The following is a 17,123-nucleotide window of genomic DNA, read 5'->3' as shown; positions in this document are numbered from 1 at the left end:
TTAATCGTTACATTTTAGTATGGTCATAGCACATAAGACATACTTGAATAGTTTCATTAATATCTCCTGGCACAGTCATAGTATATATGGCGTACTTGAATAGTTTCATTAATATCTCCTGGATCACATGTTGTGAGTGCTCCCACTATTATGAGTATTTCTTTACTAGCATGTGATGGTAGAAGACGTAGTGACTTTAATGCTAGTTCTATAGAGTTTTGTAATGAAGGCTCACCTGTTGGAGCAATCTGTTGCATGTTTTGCATTTCCTACAAACATATAAAAATGTATACTTGTAAATCAAAATAAAATTAGTAAATGCCCCACAAGAAAACTTACTTTAACATGTTTTTTAGAATTTCCAGCTAATTCACTCACTTTCTCTGCTCTTTTGTTCCTTGTGATAATTACTCCTAACTGACTTATAGGGTTTTGATAAAAAAACTCTTCAATAAAATCTTCTAAAAGCTTAAATCAAGTTCCATTTATAAGCAAATATGATATACACAACTGCTATATCATATATCAACTGGTACCTTCAAGGAACATAAGAAACGAGTCGGTTTCAAATCTTGAATAGACATCGATTCAGAAGCGTCTAGAATTATATAAAGGTGCCTCATCATTCCTAATCTGGCACCAACCTTCTTTTCCATCTGACGCTTTCTTTTAGCATTGTGGATAATATCAGCAACTGATGCTTCCAACAATCCGTGATCATCTTCCTTAATTGCTTCCCTGTATACCAAATGCATAACAAATTATTTGCGTGATTATGCATACGACGATTCGAGTAATTGAAAAAATATTTTCAATACCATGTCTTCTCATAACCAGTCTCCCATCTATACTCTTTCTCTTCTTCTTCATCAGCCATTTTTTAATTTCTGAAACAAACATCATGATCAGACGTTCAACCTATTTGTTTAATTAAATTTAATTAAGAAAATACAGTCTAAACTTTCTTTTTTAAGTCTGAAACGATGCTTACTTTATATTATAGATTTGGTTTGATCACGCGAGGAAATAAGGTTAATGTTGTTTATATTGCCGCCGACACTACAAACAAGTCGACGTTGCAACTGAAAAAATTAATATACAAGTTCTTTAACAAGTTTCTAGACATTGACGCTACAAAATTGCAATGAGAGGGAAGAAATCCTTGGAAGAGACGTGACGAATTCCAATGAAAAATCCATGTGCACCACACAGCATTCGCGCGGTGTCCCGTTCAATACGGAGGATTTATTTGTTCTTCTGAATCGCTTCCGAATCCAGATCAAAGGAATCGCGTCAAGATACGAAGGGAAACGCCTCGCAGCGCATCTGAAATTTCATCTGCCGATCAGGACAAATAGTAGTTGATCACATGCAAAACTCGTAGATCAACCCGCAATAACCGACGATTGTTACATACGAAATTGTCTCGACATCAATTAACATAAGCTCGCCTTTTCTATACTCGGATCCAACATAGCCGGAACATAGACGAATTCGTCGAGGAGAAGCGGTATATTTGAACGGGCAATGAGCAGGGTAAAGTCTCACCAGTCTTCCGAGCGTAATTTCTTCTCGTTTCTCTCGTAATCCCTCTCGGGCGCGACACACCAAGCGTAAAATACGCGGTCATAGACGAAGCGTCCCTGGCAGAAGGGGAAAAAGGGAAATTAATGGGGCAACGTGTTCCCGCCAAAAAGGCGAGCCGTTGCCGTGGCGGGCAGGCGCCATGGCGCCACTGTCGTCAGACGCGATCACTGTTTTCATACTCATCTCGTGCAGCAACGGCAATTAAATTCCAGATCGAAAGAGGGAATCAAAATTTTTTCCACGGCCTGCCAGACGTAAGTCGACATCGCGTTGGTTTCGTGGCACCGGTCGGATTGAAATCGACAACGGGCCAAGTGTGTTCGGAAAATATTCATGGATAGACAGGAAGTGAATAGTCGGGGAGAGCTTTCGTGACGAGAGCCATCTTGACGAGCATCGGCTCATGATAGACAGAGGACTAGCCTGTAGCGAGCGGCAGCGGCAATGGCATCGTTTCTAAATGTTTTCGTGGATTCTGAACGCCCGCATTGCCAGCAGCTAGAATAATCGTTCCGTACCGGTAACGATCAATCACGTTGGAGCCGGCTGCTATCTCAAGATCGAACTTATCTGTGAGTTTTATTCGTTGGTAACTTACGCCACTGGCCGCGTTTACAATGACTCCGTACTGCGTGTCCCTCGACGTCCTGCCATTTATGCGGGAATTCATTTAATTTAAATAAAAAAAAAAAAAAAAGGGTCCGCGGAGAGGAAACAAAGAAGAAGGAAAAGGAAAAAGAAGAAGAGAGAGAGAGAAGAAAAGAAAGATTTGCCCGCGACGACTAATTTTTTGAATCGTGCGGACCGGTTTTGAATATTATTTAACGACGGGATGTGTGCGTCGAGCAAGCCGTCGTATTGTTACAACGTAACGACGACGGTGGTGGTGTCTTGTTAGAAAAATGCTCGCCGCTCGATCTCCACGCCGGCGTGCCGCATGTGAATTTTCCCCGGACACCCGCGAAACTTCGAACATCGAGCGTCGCGGTTCCTTCTTTTCTTGCAACGCCAGGCAACGTCATTTCTTTTTGTGCCCGTTTGTTCGGTGAAAAACGTTTGCTTGACTGTTGAAAAATTCATTTGACAAGATTCATTGACGCACTGTCCAATTAATATACGTTGCAAGTGGTACATAACATTTATTACTTACACAGAATGGAACATTTTTACATGACACAATGTTTTGATACATAATTGACTTCTTTTTTTTTTACTACATAATTGATTAATTATAAATATAGGTCTTGTGAAATGTCGAAAGATTCGTTTGTAGAGGAGAGTTATTATATATTCATGTTGATACATCAAGTGGATAGTGATTCACAATGTGTATTATTTGAAGAGTTGTAGAATAATGAAATTAGTTTTTTTAAATGTATTATTACTGATTAATGTATTATTACTGATTAGTTGTTTCATTGTATATGTTGCAAAAGTAAGAAGCAAATTTTATATTTATTTGTTTGTTTTTTTTAGAAAGAAACTTCGAGGATAAAGATTTTATTACTTAATTAAACAACATGGAAGGAAGTGATGGCCCTTCGGCCATCAGTAGTAATCCTACTGCTATTAAAGGTATTGTTTAGAATGTGTTAAAAAGGTATTGTTAAAAACCTTGCTTATTCCAGTCTTGTGACATAATTGTGTAATGTTTGTAATATATCAGCAAAGATCATTGAATTTGAAACTTGTATACATGTATTCTTTTGAACAGTTTCATAAGAGATAATTTGTATTATAGTATATTACAAAAAGTCAGTGATCATTGGTATGTCAGTGTACTGATCAAAATATAAAAGAAACTTGTACTGCCATTAGCACGATTGAATAAAAAAGTAACGAATTTTGTTATGTTATCAGCTGCACAGGAAGAGATGGGAAGATTAGATGTTCTTGTTTGTGGGCAGTGCCATTCAGTGTTTCATTTTATTGAAGAATTTCAAGAGCATCGTACAAAAGAAGGCGCTTGTACCCAAATTTCACATTTTCGTGAAAATAGTAATGTTAGTAATCTTTACTTGACATGCTAAGTAATAATGATATTAATACAACGTATTATGTTATTTTAACTTTTTGCAGAATGAACAAAAAGCACAAGTGTGGGCTTTCCTTTTATGGAAAGATTCACAAATCCAGCAGGAGAGTTCAGATAAAGACTCAACAAATTCATGGAAACTGTATCAAAAATGGTGCAAAATGGATACGCACATAAGGGATTCATGGATCGCAGCTGGAAAAACTATTCAAACATTCACGAAAATCAGCAATGCAAAAATGCAGGATGTACCAAGGCAGAATCAAATAACTACTAATGCAGAAGGTATATATTTTGCAATAATTTTATTTTAATGAACACTGTACTAAAATTATTTTGTACTTTCGCAGGGAAACCAGTAGTTGTTCGTAAAGTAATTAGAAATGGACAACCAGAAGACGATAGTAAAAAGGATAATAAAACTGTAGAAGCAAAGAATCAAAAAAGCAATGAATCCTTCGACGAAGTAGAAAAGAGAGAGAAACCAAAATTGAGACCAACGATAAAACTTAAGGTTAACTTCTTTACACCTCAATAATATTTCGATGTATATGTAAAAAGTTAATAATATCCATCTTTATAGATTAAATCTAATAAAGCTGGCGATGACGATCGAGATTCAAGCGACGAAGAATATATAGTAGAAAAGATATTAGCAAAACGATTTAATCCAAAAAAGAGATGCTCGGAATATCTATTAAAATGGGAAGGTTTCGGACAGTAAGTTAATTTATAGTACATTATTGTACATAATAATCAACATTGCAAAAAACATTCAAAATACACAAACAATTATAGTGAACACAATAGATGGGAACCTGCTGAACATGTAGCTACGTGTAAACATTTGTTAGAAGAATTTGAAAGAAATCTTGCTAAAAAAAAAGAATTGAAAGCTGCTCAGCAGCAGGGTAACACAAAGGCAGCAGGACGAGGCGGTCATCCTGCTCAGAAAACAATTATAAAAACAGAAGCTAAACCTGGACCAAGTACTGCAGCTCAAGTAGGGTAAGACAATTACATTTTACAGTTTATACAACATTCTGTGTTTCATACATTTGGTAATAATAGTATAAATTTAAAATGACAAATTCTCTGTATACAGACGACCTATGCGATCAAGCAAATCAAAAGCAATGGATCAAGTAAAGCAATGGTGCGGTTCTATGAAAGATGAAGACAATGACCGTATGTATATCTATGCAATGTAACCTAATTGTAATTGGCACTTGTACTTTTTCTAACAATCTTCATATGCGTCGCGAATGTAAGGAAAATATCAAGATTTCTAAATTTGTTTAGTACTAGGGAAGAGGAGGCTTGATGACTCCGAGAGTGATTCCGAGGATGGAGGCAGTAGCGCTGCGAAACGAACGAAAGGCGACACAGGTAGTGACGAAGATTGGACTGGAGAGTCCGAGGAGGAAAGATTGTTGGGTCGAAGCGATATGATTCAACGCGCGTTTAATCGTGCCAATGCTCAATCAAACGGGTCTAACAGAGCAAGTGGTTCGTCTACAGATCTTGCGACTTCATTGGGACTTCAATCTCCCGAAGGAGCAAAATCTAACCAACCACCGGTTTTAGTCGCGAATGCCAAAGGAGTTGTTAAAGTTGACCCGAAGCAAATGCCAAACTTAACGTCCGGTGTTTATGTAATGTCACGGAAAGATGGCATCATCAAGTTGGATTCGTCCCCTAGCGGGAAATTGGCTGTAAAAGGTTCGCCGACCACGCAAGGTGTTTTGATGGTTCAAAATCGAGATAATACTAACGTAGTGAGGAAGCAAGTAATATCCGCATCGCAATCGAATTCTGTAACGCCGGTAAAAGTGGTTTCTAAAATGGATGGAAGTCAAGTAGTAACGCAGATGAAAGTAGTTTCTAAGCCTGTTACGAATAAAGCAGGTGGTACACAGAAAACCGAGCCTATAAAGATCCAGCCGAAACCAGATCCGACACAGTTACCGCAGATACATGTCGTGACCGCGGTGCCGGCTCCCATAACTTTGCAGCCAAGAATAAGTACAGGAATACGTCCTGGACCTGTTACAGGCCAACGCAGTGCGGACGGTCGACCTTTGTTACCGAGACCTCCACTGCGTGCGACGACACCAACTAGCGTACTTGGAATCGGATCAACAATCCGCACACCTGTTAGGGCGCCAGCCCCGAGACAAGTTCAGTCCCAGCAAACACGTCAGGTGCTACAAAAACGTACGACGGCTGTAACTACGCAAAGTAACTCGGTGAGTCCTGGAAATGTTACACAAATTAGACCGAAGTTCGCGATGCTTAGTCCACAGTCGAAGCAAGTGGTAAAATCTGGAACTAGTCCAATGCAACAGGCTAAACAGTCGCCGAAAACACCAGTTGGTAAGCCACAGTCATTATTATCTCCGCAGCAAAAGTTATTAATGGCAAAAAGAAAAGCTCAAGAAGCAGCAGGTATCATTAAACCAGGTGGCCGCGGCCTCCTAGCAGCTGCTCGCGCTACTGCCGGCCGAGGTAGAGGGAAGTTACCTGAAACACCAACGGCCGCTACTCCAGGAAACAAACTGAAAGAAAGTAAGTTGGCGGAGGGTGATGGACTTCATATGGAATTCCACGAGGTAGGCTCCGAAGAGAGTAGCAGCGATGGTGAACCGGAACTTCCACCTTCTGAAGCCGATACCATTGCCACTACGGAGCCTGACAGTCCACCAAGGCCGTTTACTCTTTGTCCATTGACGGGACGTATTATCGGACCGGATGGCGAACCCGTCGAACAATCGGCCGAACCGGAACCAGAACCTGAATCTGCCGAAACACCGTTATCCACCATTAAAACCACCACAGCTACATCAGAAAGTATAGACGTCACCACTACAACTACCACCACAGAATTAGTCCTACCTTCCCTTGATTCTCTTACAGAGGGTGGTGGAATAATGAGAGTCGAAATGAGTCCTGGTGGGACGACGGGAACGATCGTTCAGACCAGCGAACCAGCGCAGATCAATTTAACAAATGTATCTGTTCCTGCGCCAGATCTTCCCTGCTTGGATGACACAGCTCCTACCGTGGCTACGCCAGCCACTACGACGACAACACCGTTGACAGAAGCGGCACCAGCTAGTGAATCCTCGATCGCACCGGGATTGACCACGGCTACAGTTACCTCGACTAGCACGATAGCGATCGCTTCTACTGATGTGAAAACTGAAGAGAAAATATCGGAGGAAAGGAAAGTGGCCGAGGACACCTCGAACTTAGTAACGATAACTGGGGAGGATGGTGTCGTTTATCAAGTGGCTGGCCAAGCTGAGGATGGTCAAACACTATTAGTGACTCGAGATGCTGATGGCGAGCAACAATGTGTATATGTTACCACGGAGCAACAAGGAGACGAGGGATCCGTATTAACATTGGATCATGCTGTGGCGGAAGCTGTAGCTCAGTTGATACCCGATCAAGTAAACCTAGCCTCGCAGTTCTACGTAAAAGAAGGTGGAACTGAACCTGCTGAAAATCCAATGGTGATGTCTATCATGGACAATACGAATGCGGCGGATGTGACAGAAGGGCAAGAAGACAGTGATGGTCACGGTCAAGTTGTAGCTCAAGTTGTACAAGCGGAAGAGCCAACACCAGGTAATGTGCTGACCTTGATCGTTCGTGTCAAAATTTTTTTAAATAGCACGCTAAGAAATAAAAAGTAACAGCGAAAGATATGATTTTCTTATCAGATACTGTAACATTAAAGTTTTCTTATATTATATTAGGTGGAACTAGAAGAGTGGTCTTACTCTTACCTGATGGAAACTTGATGATGACAGAAGTAACGGAAGAACAGTACGCTGCGCTCGGACTTGGCAAGTGAAGAGACACTTAATGTTAATATTATGCGAAATGAATAAACGATTATGCATCGAACTAATCAATTTACAATGGAAGTTGTACGCTTAAGGGGTGACCGTGGGTTGTATATATGTAAGAACGTTCACTTCGTACAATTAAAACGGATAAAATTATTTACAATTGTCCCAGTTAAAAACAGATGTATGAAAAAAAAGGGAGGCAAATACAAAACGATACACGTAGCTGATGTATTGTAAAAAAAAGAGAAGAAAAACTAACAGGATCAATTACACAGAAATCTAGAACGTTAGATTAATGGATATATAATTATGTTTTAGAAATTCACGTTTCAATGTCTGAAATTCCCTGAAATTTTAATTTTATTCGTTTAATTTATAAAAAAAAAGAGAAGAAACAAAGAGTATACAAAAGCATACTGCATCTTCGATTGAAAAACGATATCATTATACATTTGAACTAAGCATTATATTTGTAGGATAGTGAAGTATAATCTGGGGTTTTATATTTTCCATACAATAATAGGCTTTTAACGAAAACCTTTATTTCCCTACATACAAAGTTCAAGCTTATATAACGTGATACGTTTCGCCAGATTTCGCTGAGTTACTGATAATTAACAGAGGCTGAATCGACGCCTCAGATTGTGTGTGTGTGTGTGTGTATGTGTATATATATATATATACACGCACACATATATATTCACTATTATATATATATATATATATATATATATAAATTTCATTTTTAATAGTGTGTGTGTGTGTATATATATATATATACACACTATTAAAAATGAAATTAAAAAAAGAAAGAAAGAAAGAGAAACAAAAATTGAACAAATCGAAATCTATCGCGATGAAGTTTTATATAAAGCTTGAACTTAGTTTCACTCTGTGTGTTCTTCATCATATAAAATACATATAAATTATAATTTGATACTTTCCTCTTGATTTCTAGTTAGAATTATATTATAGTTTAACATGTTCGTCCGAATTTCATAAATTCGTGCATTGTAAATTATATAAACGAGCGCAAAGAAGCAAAGAAAGAATGTATTTTCTTTCTTTTTCTTTTTTTGCGTCTCATGGACTGTTTACGTATACTATAAAAAAAAAAAAAATTAAAATAAGTGCACTCTTATAAACACACAATTTCTATAAGGCTTCAAAAAAACAAAAAAANAAAAAAAAAAAAAAAAAAAAAAAAAAAAAAAAAAAAAAAAAAAAAAAAAAAGAGGATTAAAAAAAAGGAAAGAAAAATAGTGTTGTTTGGTGGATCGATCACGCGCGTCTCATTATTATCAAGCTCCCATTCCTTTTCAGGTATTGCTCGATAATTACATGTATAATTAATATCGAAGACGTTTGTCGAATTTCTATAATGCTTATTGAAATACAATAATCGCTTTCTTCTTTGTAACTCATCTGATGAAAAGAACGAAAGTATACTAAGTTTTATATTATGTTAAAACGGAAAAACTTGTTTTATCATTTCACGTATTATAGAAATGCGTGATAGGAAACGTTGAGAATTTGTCGCTTGTTTGTATTTAGATTATTATTAGATTGTATGTACAAAGCGTAATTTGTAATATCATATACGTAAAAAGAAAAAGAAGAAAACATAAAAAATACGTGCATATAATGTTTATGCGTGTTGGAACAATTATACATATGAGTTTAAAAAACAAGAAAAGATACACGAATTCTTGTATTTACGAAATTCGGTTTATGATAAATATAAATAAGTGTACCTTATTGTGATTGTATCGCAACTGTGGCAAGCGAAATCAGACGATTTTTCGTCAACGTTAATAATAATAATAATAATAATAATAATGATGATGATGATGATGATGATTATAATAATAATAAAGTAATAATAGTAGTAGTAATAATAAAAATAATAATAATAATAATAGGATTAAACTAGATTCAAGCGTTTAATTATAAGCAGTCTGAGACTCGCAATAAAAGAGAAAGAACTGCACGTAACGAGAACGATTTTTAATTATATCTCGGTATAAGAAAAAACTATTTTGCACGATGTACGGCCAGGAATATAAAATCCTAGTATTTTACTAACATAATCCTTTTGTACATAGGACTTCATTCTTTAAACCTTTATATAAAGAAAAAAAATTGTTTCCAAATAAATCATAGTCTTAAAATTGATCTATGATTTGTAATTATATATTATATTCGATATTTCGATCATATGTTCCTTAACCATCATGTATATGTCCCTTCAAATTTTGTTTAACAGAATTGAAGTAACTAAGCATGCAATGCATTCGTTTGTGATTTCATTTGTTAATTGTAATGAAAGATTGATTTGTAAATTCTCTCTACAAAATGAGCTTTACCCAGATGGAACATAATGACAGAAATAAATACACGCAGTCTCTTAATAAAAGACTTCAAAGTGCAGTACGATACGGAAATTATAATTGGAAGATGTCGTGTGGTTTTGATAAATCTGCTCAAAAAAGCGTGATCTTGCAACGTAAATCGACCTATCTACTATGCGTTAGTGTCTTCAGTTTTTTAACTAGCAAACAGAGAAATCAAAATAACCAAATGATCGTTACATTTTACAGAGCTACAAAGATAAATTACAAAATGCTTGTCCAGCTGATATTAAAGCACTGAGGCGTAAAATCCAGGAAGACTTAGAACCAAAATATGAAGAGATCAAACCTAAGGATGCCGACTTTAAAGAATATGAAGGAGATCTAGGTACTTCATAAAGTTCTCACTTGAGGTATAAAGAAGCATCAACAACTTTACTAACTTGTTATTAAGATCAACAAGTTTTTAGAGGTACATCCTAGCGAGTTAGCGATTGAACCACCAAAAGTAAAGATTTGGGATGAATACAGAAAACTGTTGGAATTATCAAAACTAGAACCAAAACCAAAAGCTAGTTTCAAGCAACCATTAACGCACATGACATCGTTACCAAAACTGTTCGTATCGACAAGTATATCTACCAAGTAGTGTCTGAAAATGTTTAATTTCGTAATCTTCCTTTCAATCAGACATCACTTCGTGTCACGTCCATATCTGAAGAAAAGTATAAGATCTGAAGTTCAAAAGAAAATATTGGTGGCAAACACGAATTACGTCCAATTTCGTAATTTTGAACTGAAGAAGGTGTATAAGGTATATAAATATGTCATTGATTGATTTCTCTTTAAAAACAAAATTGAAATTGAAATTGAAAGACAGAATATTCGAGAATCACAGCAGAGTGAATGACTCTAATAAAACATTGTTATAGAAAACAGTTATACTGCAAAACATTAGCAACATGCCAGCGAGATTTCAAATAAGAGGGAGACCGTATCGTTCGAAATTTCGGGTTATAGTGAAGCCCATAGTGGAGGACAGAGGCATCATCCCGCCGGGGATGCAATTGCAATTGATCATTCTGTTCCGTTGCGACGACATTGACGCACCGGAAGAAGTATTGGTGCTAAACGTTCAACACGGAAGGCAGCTGAGTATCCGATTGCACGGATACAAAGAACCTCCAATTTTGTTGGGTATAAAAACCACTAGATAAAAGAACAATAACATAAATATAAAATAATACAATCAAAGGGATTGCTGCAGTACGGGGAGGTACTTTCACTCTCTAGTAATTTGAGTAAACCAACAAAACTCATTCAAACATACTATAAATTAATTATCAACTAATGAAATATTTTTGTTAATTGCACTTTTGAATATGAGTTTAATATACACCTGTCTTTCTCTTCCAATGAATTCAATTTAAACGTTGGACTTATTGTTGCAAACCCTGATTGAATATGAAATTTGATCTGACTAAATATAAAAGAATGATAAAGAAATAAGATAAATATTCTCTTTGCATAGGGACTTGCCTGATCGAAGAACCATCATTCAGATATTTGAACAGACACGACGAATTATTGAACCAGGCTTGGCATCCAGAGATAGCAACGTCATTTGATAATTTGAAAGTGCGATATTCTGATTATTGTCAACGATAAGAATAGTCTGTCGTGATTGGCATTTGACTTCTTGTGGGTCAAGGTTCTTTTCTTGATCTTGTTGAAAATAATTTTGTTTCTTTGAATCACTTAGGGAAATTACTCGGATATTCAATTAGTAGCTTAGTGTAAGTCCCTCATAAGCAGCTCCGAAAGTGGATGTGAATGATCTCGCTTTTCTTACATTTTTTTTTTATATTTATATACTTATTCATAGTATACTAATTAGTTAAAGTTACTTGTTTTGATATTTCTGAAGCACGAATAAAAAAGAAAGGAAATAAAATAATGTAAAGATGAAGATAATCGAATGATGTGGTAAGAAGAATTGGCCTTGAACAACAAGAAGCATCTGGTTCGAATAATAGTAAACAAATAATATTTTTATACGCCACGGTGACATTAATCTTTTAGTCTACTACATCAAGTAGCTCTGAAAGCTTATCTAGCTGGATGAAGCAGGATAATAATTTCGTAAGCATGACTTTCGACTGCAAGAAAGTTTTTATAGGAGAAGAAGCTTATGTGCCAATAAAATTCAAGAATACCGGCGGTAAGGGTCTGTTTTTCATGATGAGCGAGACTGATTGGTTTTCTATGAACATCACGGTAAAAGTTTTTCTTTCTATCTAGAATAATTCTTTGAAAATGAGTTTTTTTGACATATTTTTACCTAAAAAACAAAAAAAAAAAAAAAAATGTTATTTAGTATTCTTCTATTTTTTTTAACAGGATGTCACAGAAAAAAATATTTTAAAATTATCCTGTTTTACCATGTGTCCCGCGTACTTTGAACTGGACACAAACGAAGAAATGGATTTTCATATGTACTTCTCGCCCGAGTCCTACGGAATTCACGTAAACGAATTCGAAATTAATTAATTTCCTTTCCCCGCTTATCCGCTCCTGACGTTTTATTTTTTGCTTCATCAGGTGGAAAAATTGTACATATTATGCGACAATTGTACTCTACTGGAAACAGAGATAATCGGCGATGGATTAATATACGAACCAAATTTTGTCCAGCTTAGTAAAGTATCTATACTGTAAATTCAATTAAAAAAATATGTATATACACATATATTTATACAGTAATTATTTTAAATACGAAGAATGACAATTAAAATAAATAAAATTCTAGCATCTGAAAAAATTGAGACCGTTTGCGAAACATATAGATGAAAGAGCGGATTATTACGTAAAGCTGAATACCAATGCTCCTGACGGTATCGGGCAATGTATCATTGCTGTGAACAACACTAGGTACCACTTCTGTTATCATAAATTCAACGATGAAACGATTTTATTTCGACATGCTGTTAATTGCACAAACACATCACGATAATTTTGAAATAGTGAGATAAGCATGCATTTTTCCTGGATGAAACGAAACGTGCAAGCCAACGTGAACAGAATACAGAAAGAGGATTACTTCCCCTTAAAGCTGCTTCACATCACACCGGATGAAGGAATTTTCGCTCCAACTTCAATCCACTATTTCACCGTGACCGCAGAATACAAAGATCTAAAACCGAATTACTATTTTGCTGTTCTGCAGTGAGTTTAAGTAAAAAAAGAAAAAAAAAAAAAGTAAAATATTGTCGAAAACAGTAATGTTTAATTTGGAGTTGTTAAACGTATACTGTGAAATTAATATGTTCAACATTGATCGAATTATGATAGACTATACGTAGAAGACATACCGGTTGACGCGATCCCAAAAAATTCTGGTCTAGAAATGAGAGAGTGCACCAGGAAACGACGAAAATGCTCTGCTGTAAAATCGTTTTATTCTCTTCCTTAATTTATCGATTAATTTATCCGACAGAAGTTAGAATCTCTTTTTAATAGAATACTTCGCCGTCAGTCTGTAGACATTTGGATCGTCGATGTGGAAGTTTGGTTGCAGTATATGATGGAGGAGGAAAGTAGAACGTGCGTTGGTTTTAATTTACATTTTAGAGATTTCAATCACTTGTGCGATTGCACTGTATGTTGCAAGATACTTGTTTATGTTTATTTCTCTCATCAGAATGAACCACCATTTTCCTATAAAAATTACTTATAATTTATTAAAAATTATATTTCAATCGAAATCAGTGATCGAACAACGGAAGAAATATTGGAACGTATCTTGGAAATACCGCCCCCCTTCCGATATCCTCAACTAAGTGAGGATGAAGATGAAGAGGAAGAAGAAGTAGCAGAGGCACTGGAAGTTAAAGAAGAACAGAGATCGACGTGTCAGTTAGTAAGGGCAAACTTTATAAACTTTCATTTTTGTTGTTATCCTTTTTCTTGATCCTTTTACGAAATTAATCTGTATATTATAGGTAGCAGATGAATTATTTTATCATCACGATCTGGTGAACTTAAAGCAATTCGACCTGTTATGGCAAGAGCAAGTAATAAGCATGGGCGTCATTAGACCCACGAGGTTTGTAATTTTAAAATGACTCTTGCTGTTTAAAAAATTTCGTTATTTTTATTGAGATTCTTACGTGTGACAGGACCCTGTACATCGGCGTCGAAGAAACATACATTTTGATATTAAAGAATCTCGCTAATGACCTTGTGAATTATTCGTGGGGTGAAACTAATGGTTTGGATTCTTCGAAGATGAAACTTTGCGTATGCCCAATGAAAGGAGAAGTAATGGCTGGAAACAGTCAGAAAATTGAGATAACTATCACGCCTATAACAGAGGTTAAATATTGGCCCAATTTTTCAAATATCGAATTTTAGAAAAGAAATATTCCATTTTGTATAATACTATTTATTTGTCAATCTCTAGGGGATCGTGCAATCGTTATTTATACCATGCTTTATGGGAAATTCGCGAAGAATGTTGATGCTGGGCATCGAATGTTCCATTGAACCACTTTATGTAACATTTTATTTTCCACTAAATGACGATACACCATTAAAGTTCAAGAATAATTTCGTTAAAGTCAAGTGGCGAGTAGACAGTCTCAAATTCGCTTTGGATATGGCGGGAAGATCTAAGAAATACATGGTACATTTAGTTAACAATGGAGATTGCAAACAAGTGTAAAATCTCATTCTTCTCTTATTTTTTTTACTTTTAAATCTTACCAGTTTTTTAATCTGAAATTTCAAATTTTTGAAACTAAACATTCAAGTTTTAATTAAGAATTTTTTCCAAATTTTCAACCAACTAAAAAAACAATCGACACATTGTTATAACGTCTCATTTACTAAAGAACAAGGGTAAATTATTTCCTGGCAATGTTATACTATTACTTTAGATGCACGTTGTTCAAATGAACGACATTCAATCTTAATATACAACTGCAGAAATTATTGAACAAGTACAAAAAACGAGAGGAACGGGAATTAATGAACACGAACTTGGATCAAGGGGATGTTCTTAAAGATGCTTCAGCAGGTCCATCGATACAAAAAATGGTGATTAAAGAATCTGGCGAGCAATCCTTCCCAAATACTTGTACTTCGGAGATAAATCAAGTAAAACAAATTTTTATCAATTTTTTCTTTCAATTCGTGACTTCATTTTTATCAAACAACAAATATTACTATCGTAATTGTATAAACTATACATCTGAAGGAATGATTATAGATGAGTAACGTCATGGGAAGTAACAACTGTTTACAAGATATGGTTTCCTCTGGAAGTATCGTACCATTTTATGAAAAATTCCTACCACCGGTTACGCAACCTGTTGTAATAGAATTTTCAAATTTACCCGTAAGAACAGGTATCTCGATCAATAGAAGACATATTTCTTCGAATGATGGATATTTGTGTAGTTAAATAATTACGACCTTTAGTACAAAAGAAAACTTTTATTATAAAAAACGAGACTTCGATTCCAACTGATTTTTGGCTTCGCATAAAGAACTTTTATCCTATTACGTGTTCGTGCGAATGGAAGTCGCAAGAAGATCAGATCAAGTTCATTTATAAACGAATTTTCAGTCGACAGAAGGGATTGATAGGTGGGATACTATTTACTCATAGAACCATTAGATTTTATATACAGATATTGTTATCTTTGAAGTACCTCTTCTATTTATAGAAGATATACTGCATAGAGTAAAACAACCTGGATCAGGCATAGTAATTTATGTTGATCCTTTGAATTTAAATATTGGCCCTTTTGAAGCTATACCTGTAGATATTTATATTTTTGCTGATACATGGGGTATCTATGTGGATGAATTAGAAATAAACATTACTAGTCTACCACAGTATACTATAGGGATATGTGTGCAAGTTGTTGGATCACCAATTTCATTATCAATTTCTGACAGGAATGAATTTAATGTACCTGTTATCAGGTATATTTAAAATGTTTTAAAAAATTCCAATTTAGCAGTCTACAAAATTGTATTTGTAGGTATGGAATGGTATCTACAGGTATTCATCTGCAGGAGAGAAAAATATTGTTGACAAATACAAGTGTAGTGCCTATAATCATTGACTGGCATACATTTATAGTAAAACCAGTTTTAGAATCAATGCCTTTTAACGTAGCATTTAACTTTCATACTCCATTTACTGATGAACTGGCATCGAAATTGAGAACTAATCAACAAAAGGCTGATAGTGAAATACATTTAGAAGAACATTTTTTATCTTCAAGAAGCACACATGCATGTGATTCTATTGAATTTGATTCTAGTGCCATTAGTAACATTACATCTAGTTACATGTAAATGGTTTAAATTATAAAATTATTATTAAAAATATTTATAGTATTATAGTTATTGAAGGCACACAATTACATTTTCCAAACTGTTTTAGGGACTCTTCACATATAACCACATCCTGGATACATAATAGTGAAACTTTAAATCAGTATACCACCAGAAACTTCAATAAATGTTCGAAAAATGATCATAAATATACAGAAAATAAAATATATCCACATACAAGTAATATAGAAGAAAAAAAATATATCGAATTACAAATTTCAATACTTCCATACTATGGTTTAATCGATTCACGAATATGCACAGTAAAGAAATAGACTCCACTAAACTACTAAGGAAAATATTTTAAATGAATAATAAAAAAAGGCACCAATATATTTTTTTCAAGGTTATTCCTAGAGAAATGTTCATCCCACCTAAAGGCAATGCCTCTCTAATTATTGATATACAACTTGAAAAGTACAAGACTATGATGAATAAAAGTATTGAAGGAGAATTTGTTTGTAAAATTCTTGGATTTATACGAATTGCTCCAAGTGATATGTTTGTATAATTAAGTTAAATTGTACTTCCAAGTAGCACTGATAGCTGATCGAATCGAAACTTGTAGAGGAGGGAAAGAAAGGAGAGTGAATCCTAAATATAAATAAAATTTTAACTTCGATACTAACTGATATTGCTATTATGTCATTTACTATTCAATAGTTGACGACAACAATTACTTAATAAGCAAAAGGTGGCTGATAATTCATGTCTATACAGACAGAATTCAATGTATTATACCGAAAGTACTTTATTTATATTATGGAAACTAATAAATTATTAAATTACTTAGAATCTACTCCTTTCTCCCTTTTCACTGCTCCAAATTTCAATCCGATCAGTACCATTCGGAAATATATCCCTGTCTTATAATTATAAAGA

General features: G+C 35.1%; 3 protein-coding genes across 11 annotated transcripts in view; 2 read left to right on the top strand and 1 right to left on the bottom strand.

Moving 5' to 3' along the window:
• LOC122536799 (general transcription factor IIH subunit 2) overlaps positions 1 to 15,397 on the bottom strand; it is an 18,495-nt gene extending 3,098 nt beyond the window's left edge. For 3 of the 6 annotated variants that reach the window (XR_006308477.1, XM_043669482.1, XM_043669483.1), the window contains exons 1-5: positions 962 to 1,400; positions 819 to 887; positions 537 to 738; positions 340 to 468; positions 96 to 269 (exon numbers count right to left, since the gene is read on the bottom strand). Coding sequence is in view for 5 of the 6 variants with exons in the window: in XM_043669482.1 (XP_043525417.1) it covers positions 96 to 269; positions 340 to 468; positions 537 to 738; positions 819 to 877 (564 nt within the window). In the remaining variant the exon portion in view is untranslated. The other 3 variants (XM_043669481.1, XM_043669484.1, XM_043669480.1) reach the window with 3 other exon arrangements.
• On the top strand, positions 1,540 to 7,939 carry LOC122536793 (flocculation protein FLO11). Of its 4 annotated transcripts, none has more exons than XM_043669470.1 (11): positions 1,540 to 2,159; positions 3,064 to 3,162; positions 3,448 to 3,590; positions 3,667 to 3,907; positions 3,973 to 4,136; positions 4,206 to 4,342; positions 4,421 to 4,630; positions 4,728 to 4,810; positions 4,925 to 5,011; positions 5,678 to 7,255; positions 7,387 to 7,939. In XM_043669470.1, the coding sequence occupies exons 2-11, from the start codon at positions 3,108 to 3,110 to the stop codon at positions 7,482 to 7,484; spliced, it is 2,796 nt and encodes a 931-aa protein (XP_043525405.1). In that variant the 5' UTR covers positions 1,540 to 2,159; positions 3,064 to 3,107; the 3' UTR covers positions 7,485 to 7,939. The 4 variants fall into 4 exon arrangements, with proteins under 4 accessions (XP_043525405.1, XP_043525404.1, XP_043525402.1 ...); XM_043669469.1 differs by having other exon boundaries at positions 4,925 to 5,998; positions 6,086 to 7,255; XM_043669467.1 differs by having other exon boundaries at positions 4,925 to 7,255.
• Positions 8,250 to 17,123, top strand: LOC122536794. Its single transcript, XM_043669471.1, has 24 exons — positions 8,250 to 10,011; positions 10,083 to 10,221; positions 10,304 to 10,451; positions 10,524 to 10,647; positions 10,766 to 11,030; positions 11,365 to 11,471; positions 11,916 to 12,110; positions 12,234 to 12,359; positions 12,435 to 12,536; positions 12,643 to 12,764; positions 12,858 to 13,058; positions 13,185 to 13,278; positions 13,369 to 13,436; positions 13,602 to 13,752; positions 13,835 to 13,938; positions 14,012 to 14,207; positions 14,296 to 14,517; positions 14,820 to 14,990; positions 15,103 to 15,241; positions 15,315 to 15,482; positions 15,563 to 15,824; positions 15,884 to 16,198; positions 16,291 to 16,504; positions 16,588 to 17,123. The coding sequence occupies exons 1-24, from the start codon at positions 9,838 to 9,840 to the stop codon at positions 16,750 to 16,752; spliced, it is 3,972 nt and encodes a 1,323-aa protein (XP_043525406.1). The 5' UTR covers positions 8,250 to 9,837; the 3' UTR covers positions 16,753 to 17,123.

This window comes from Frieseomelitta varia, unplaced genomic scaffold (genome assembly GCF_011392965.1).
Source record: "Frieseomelitta varia isolate USP_RPSP 00005682 unplaced genomic scaffold, Fvar_1.2 scaffold_873, whole genome shotgun sequence".
Taxonomy (NCBI): Eukaryota; Metazoa; Arthropoda; class Insecta; order Hymenoptera; family Apidae; genus Frieseomelitta; species Frieseomelitta varia.
The sequence above is the reverse complement of the archived record's forward strand: the minus strand, read 5'-3'. Positions and strand labels throughout refer to the sequence as shown.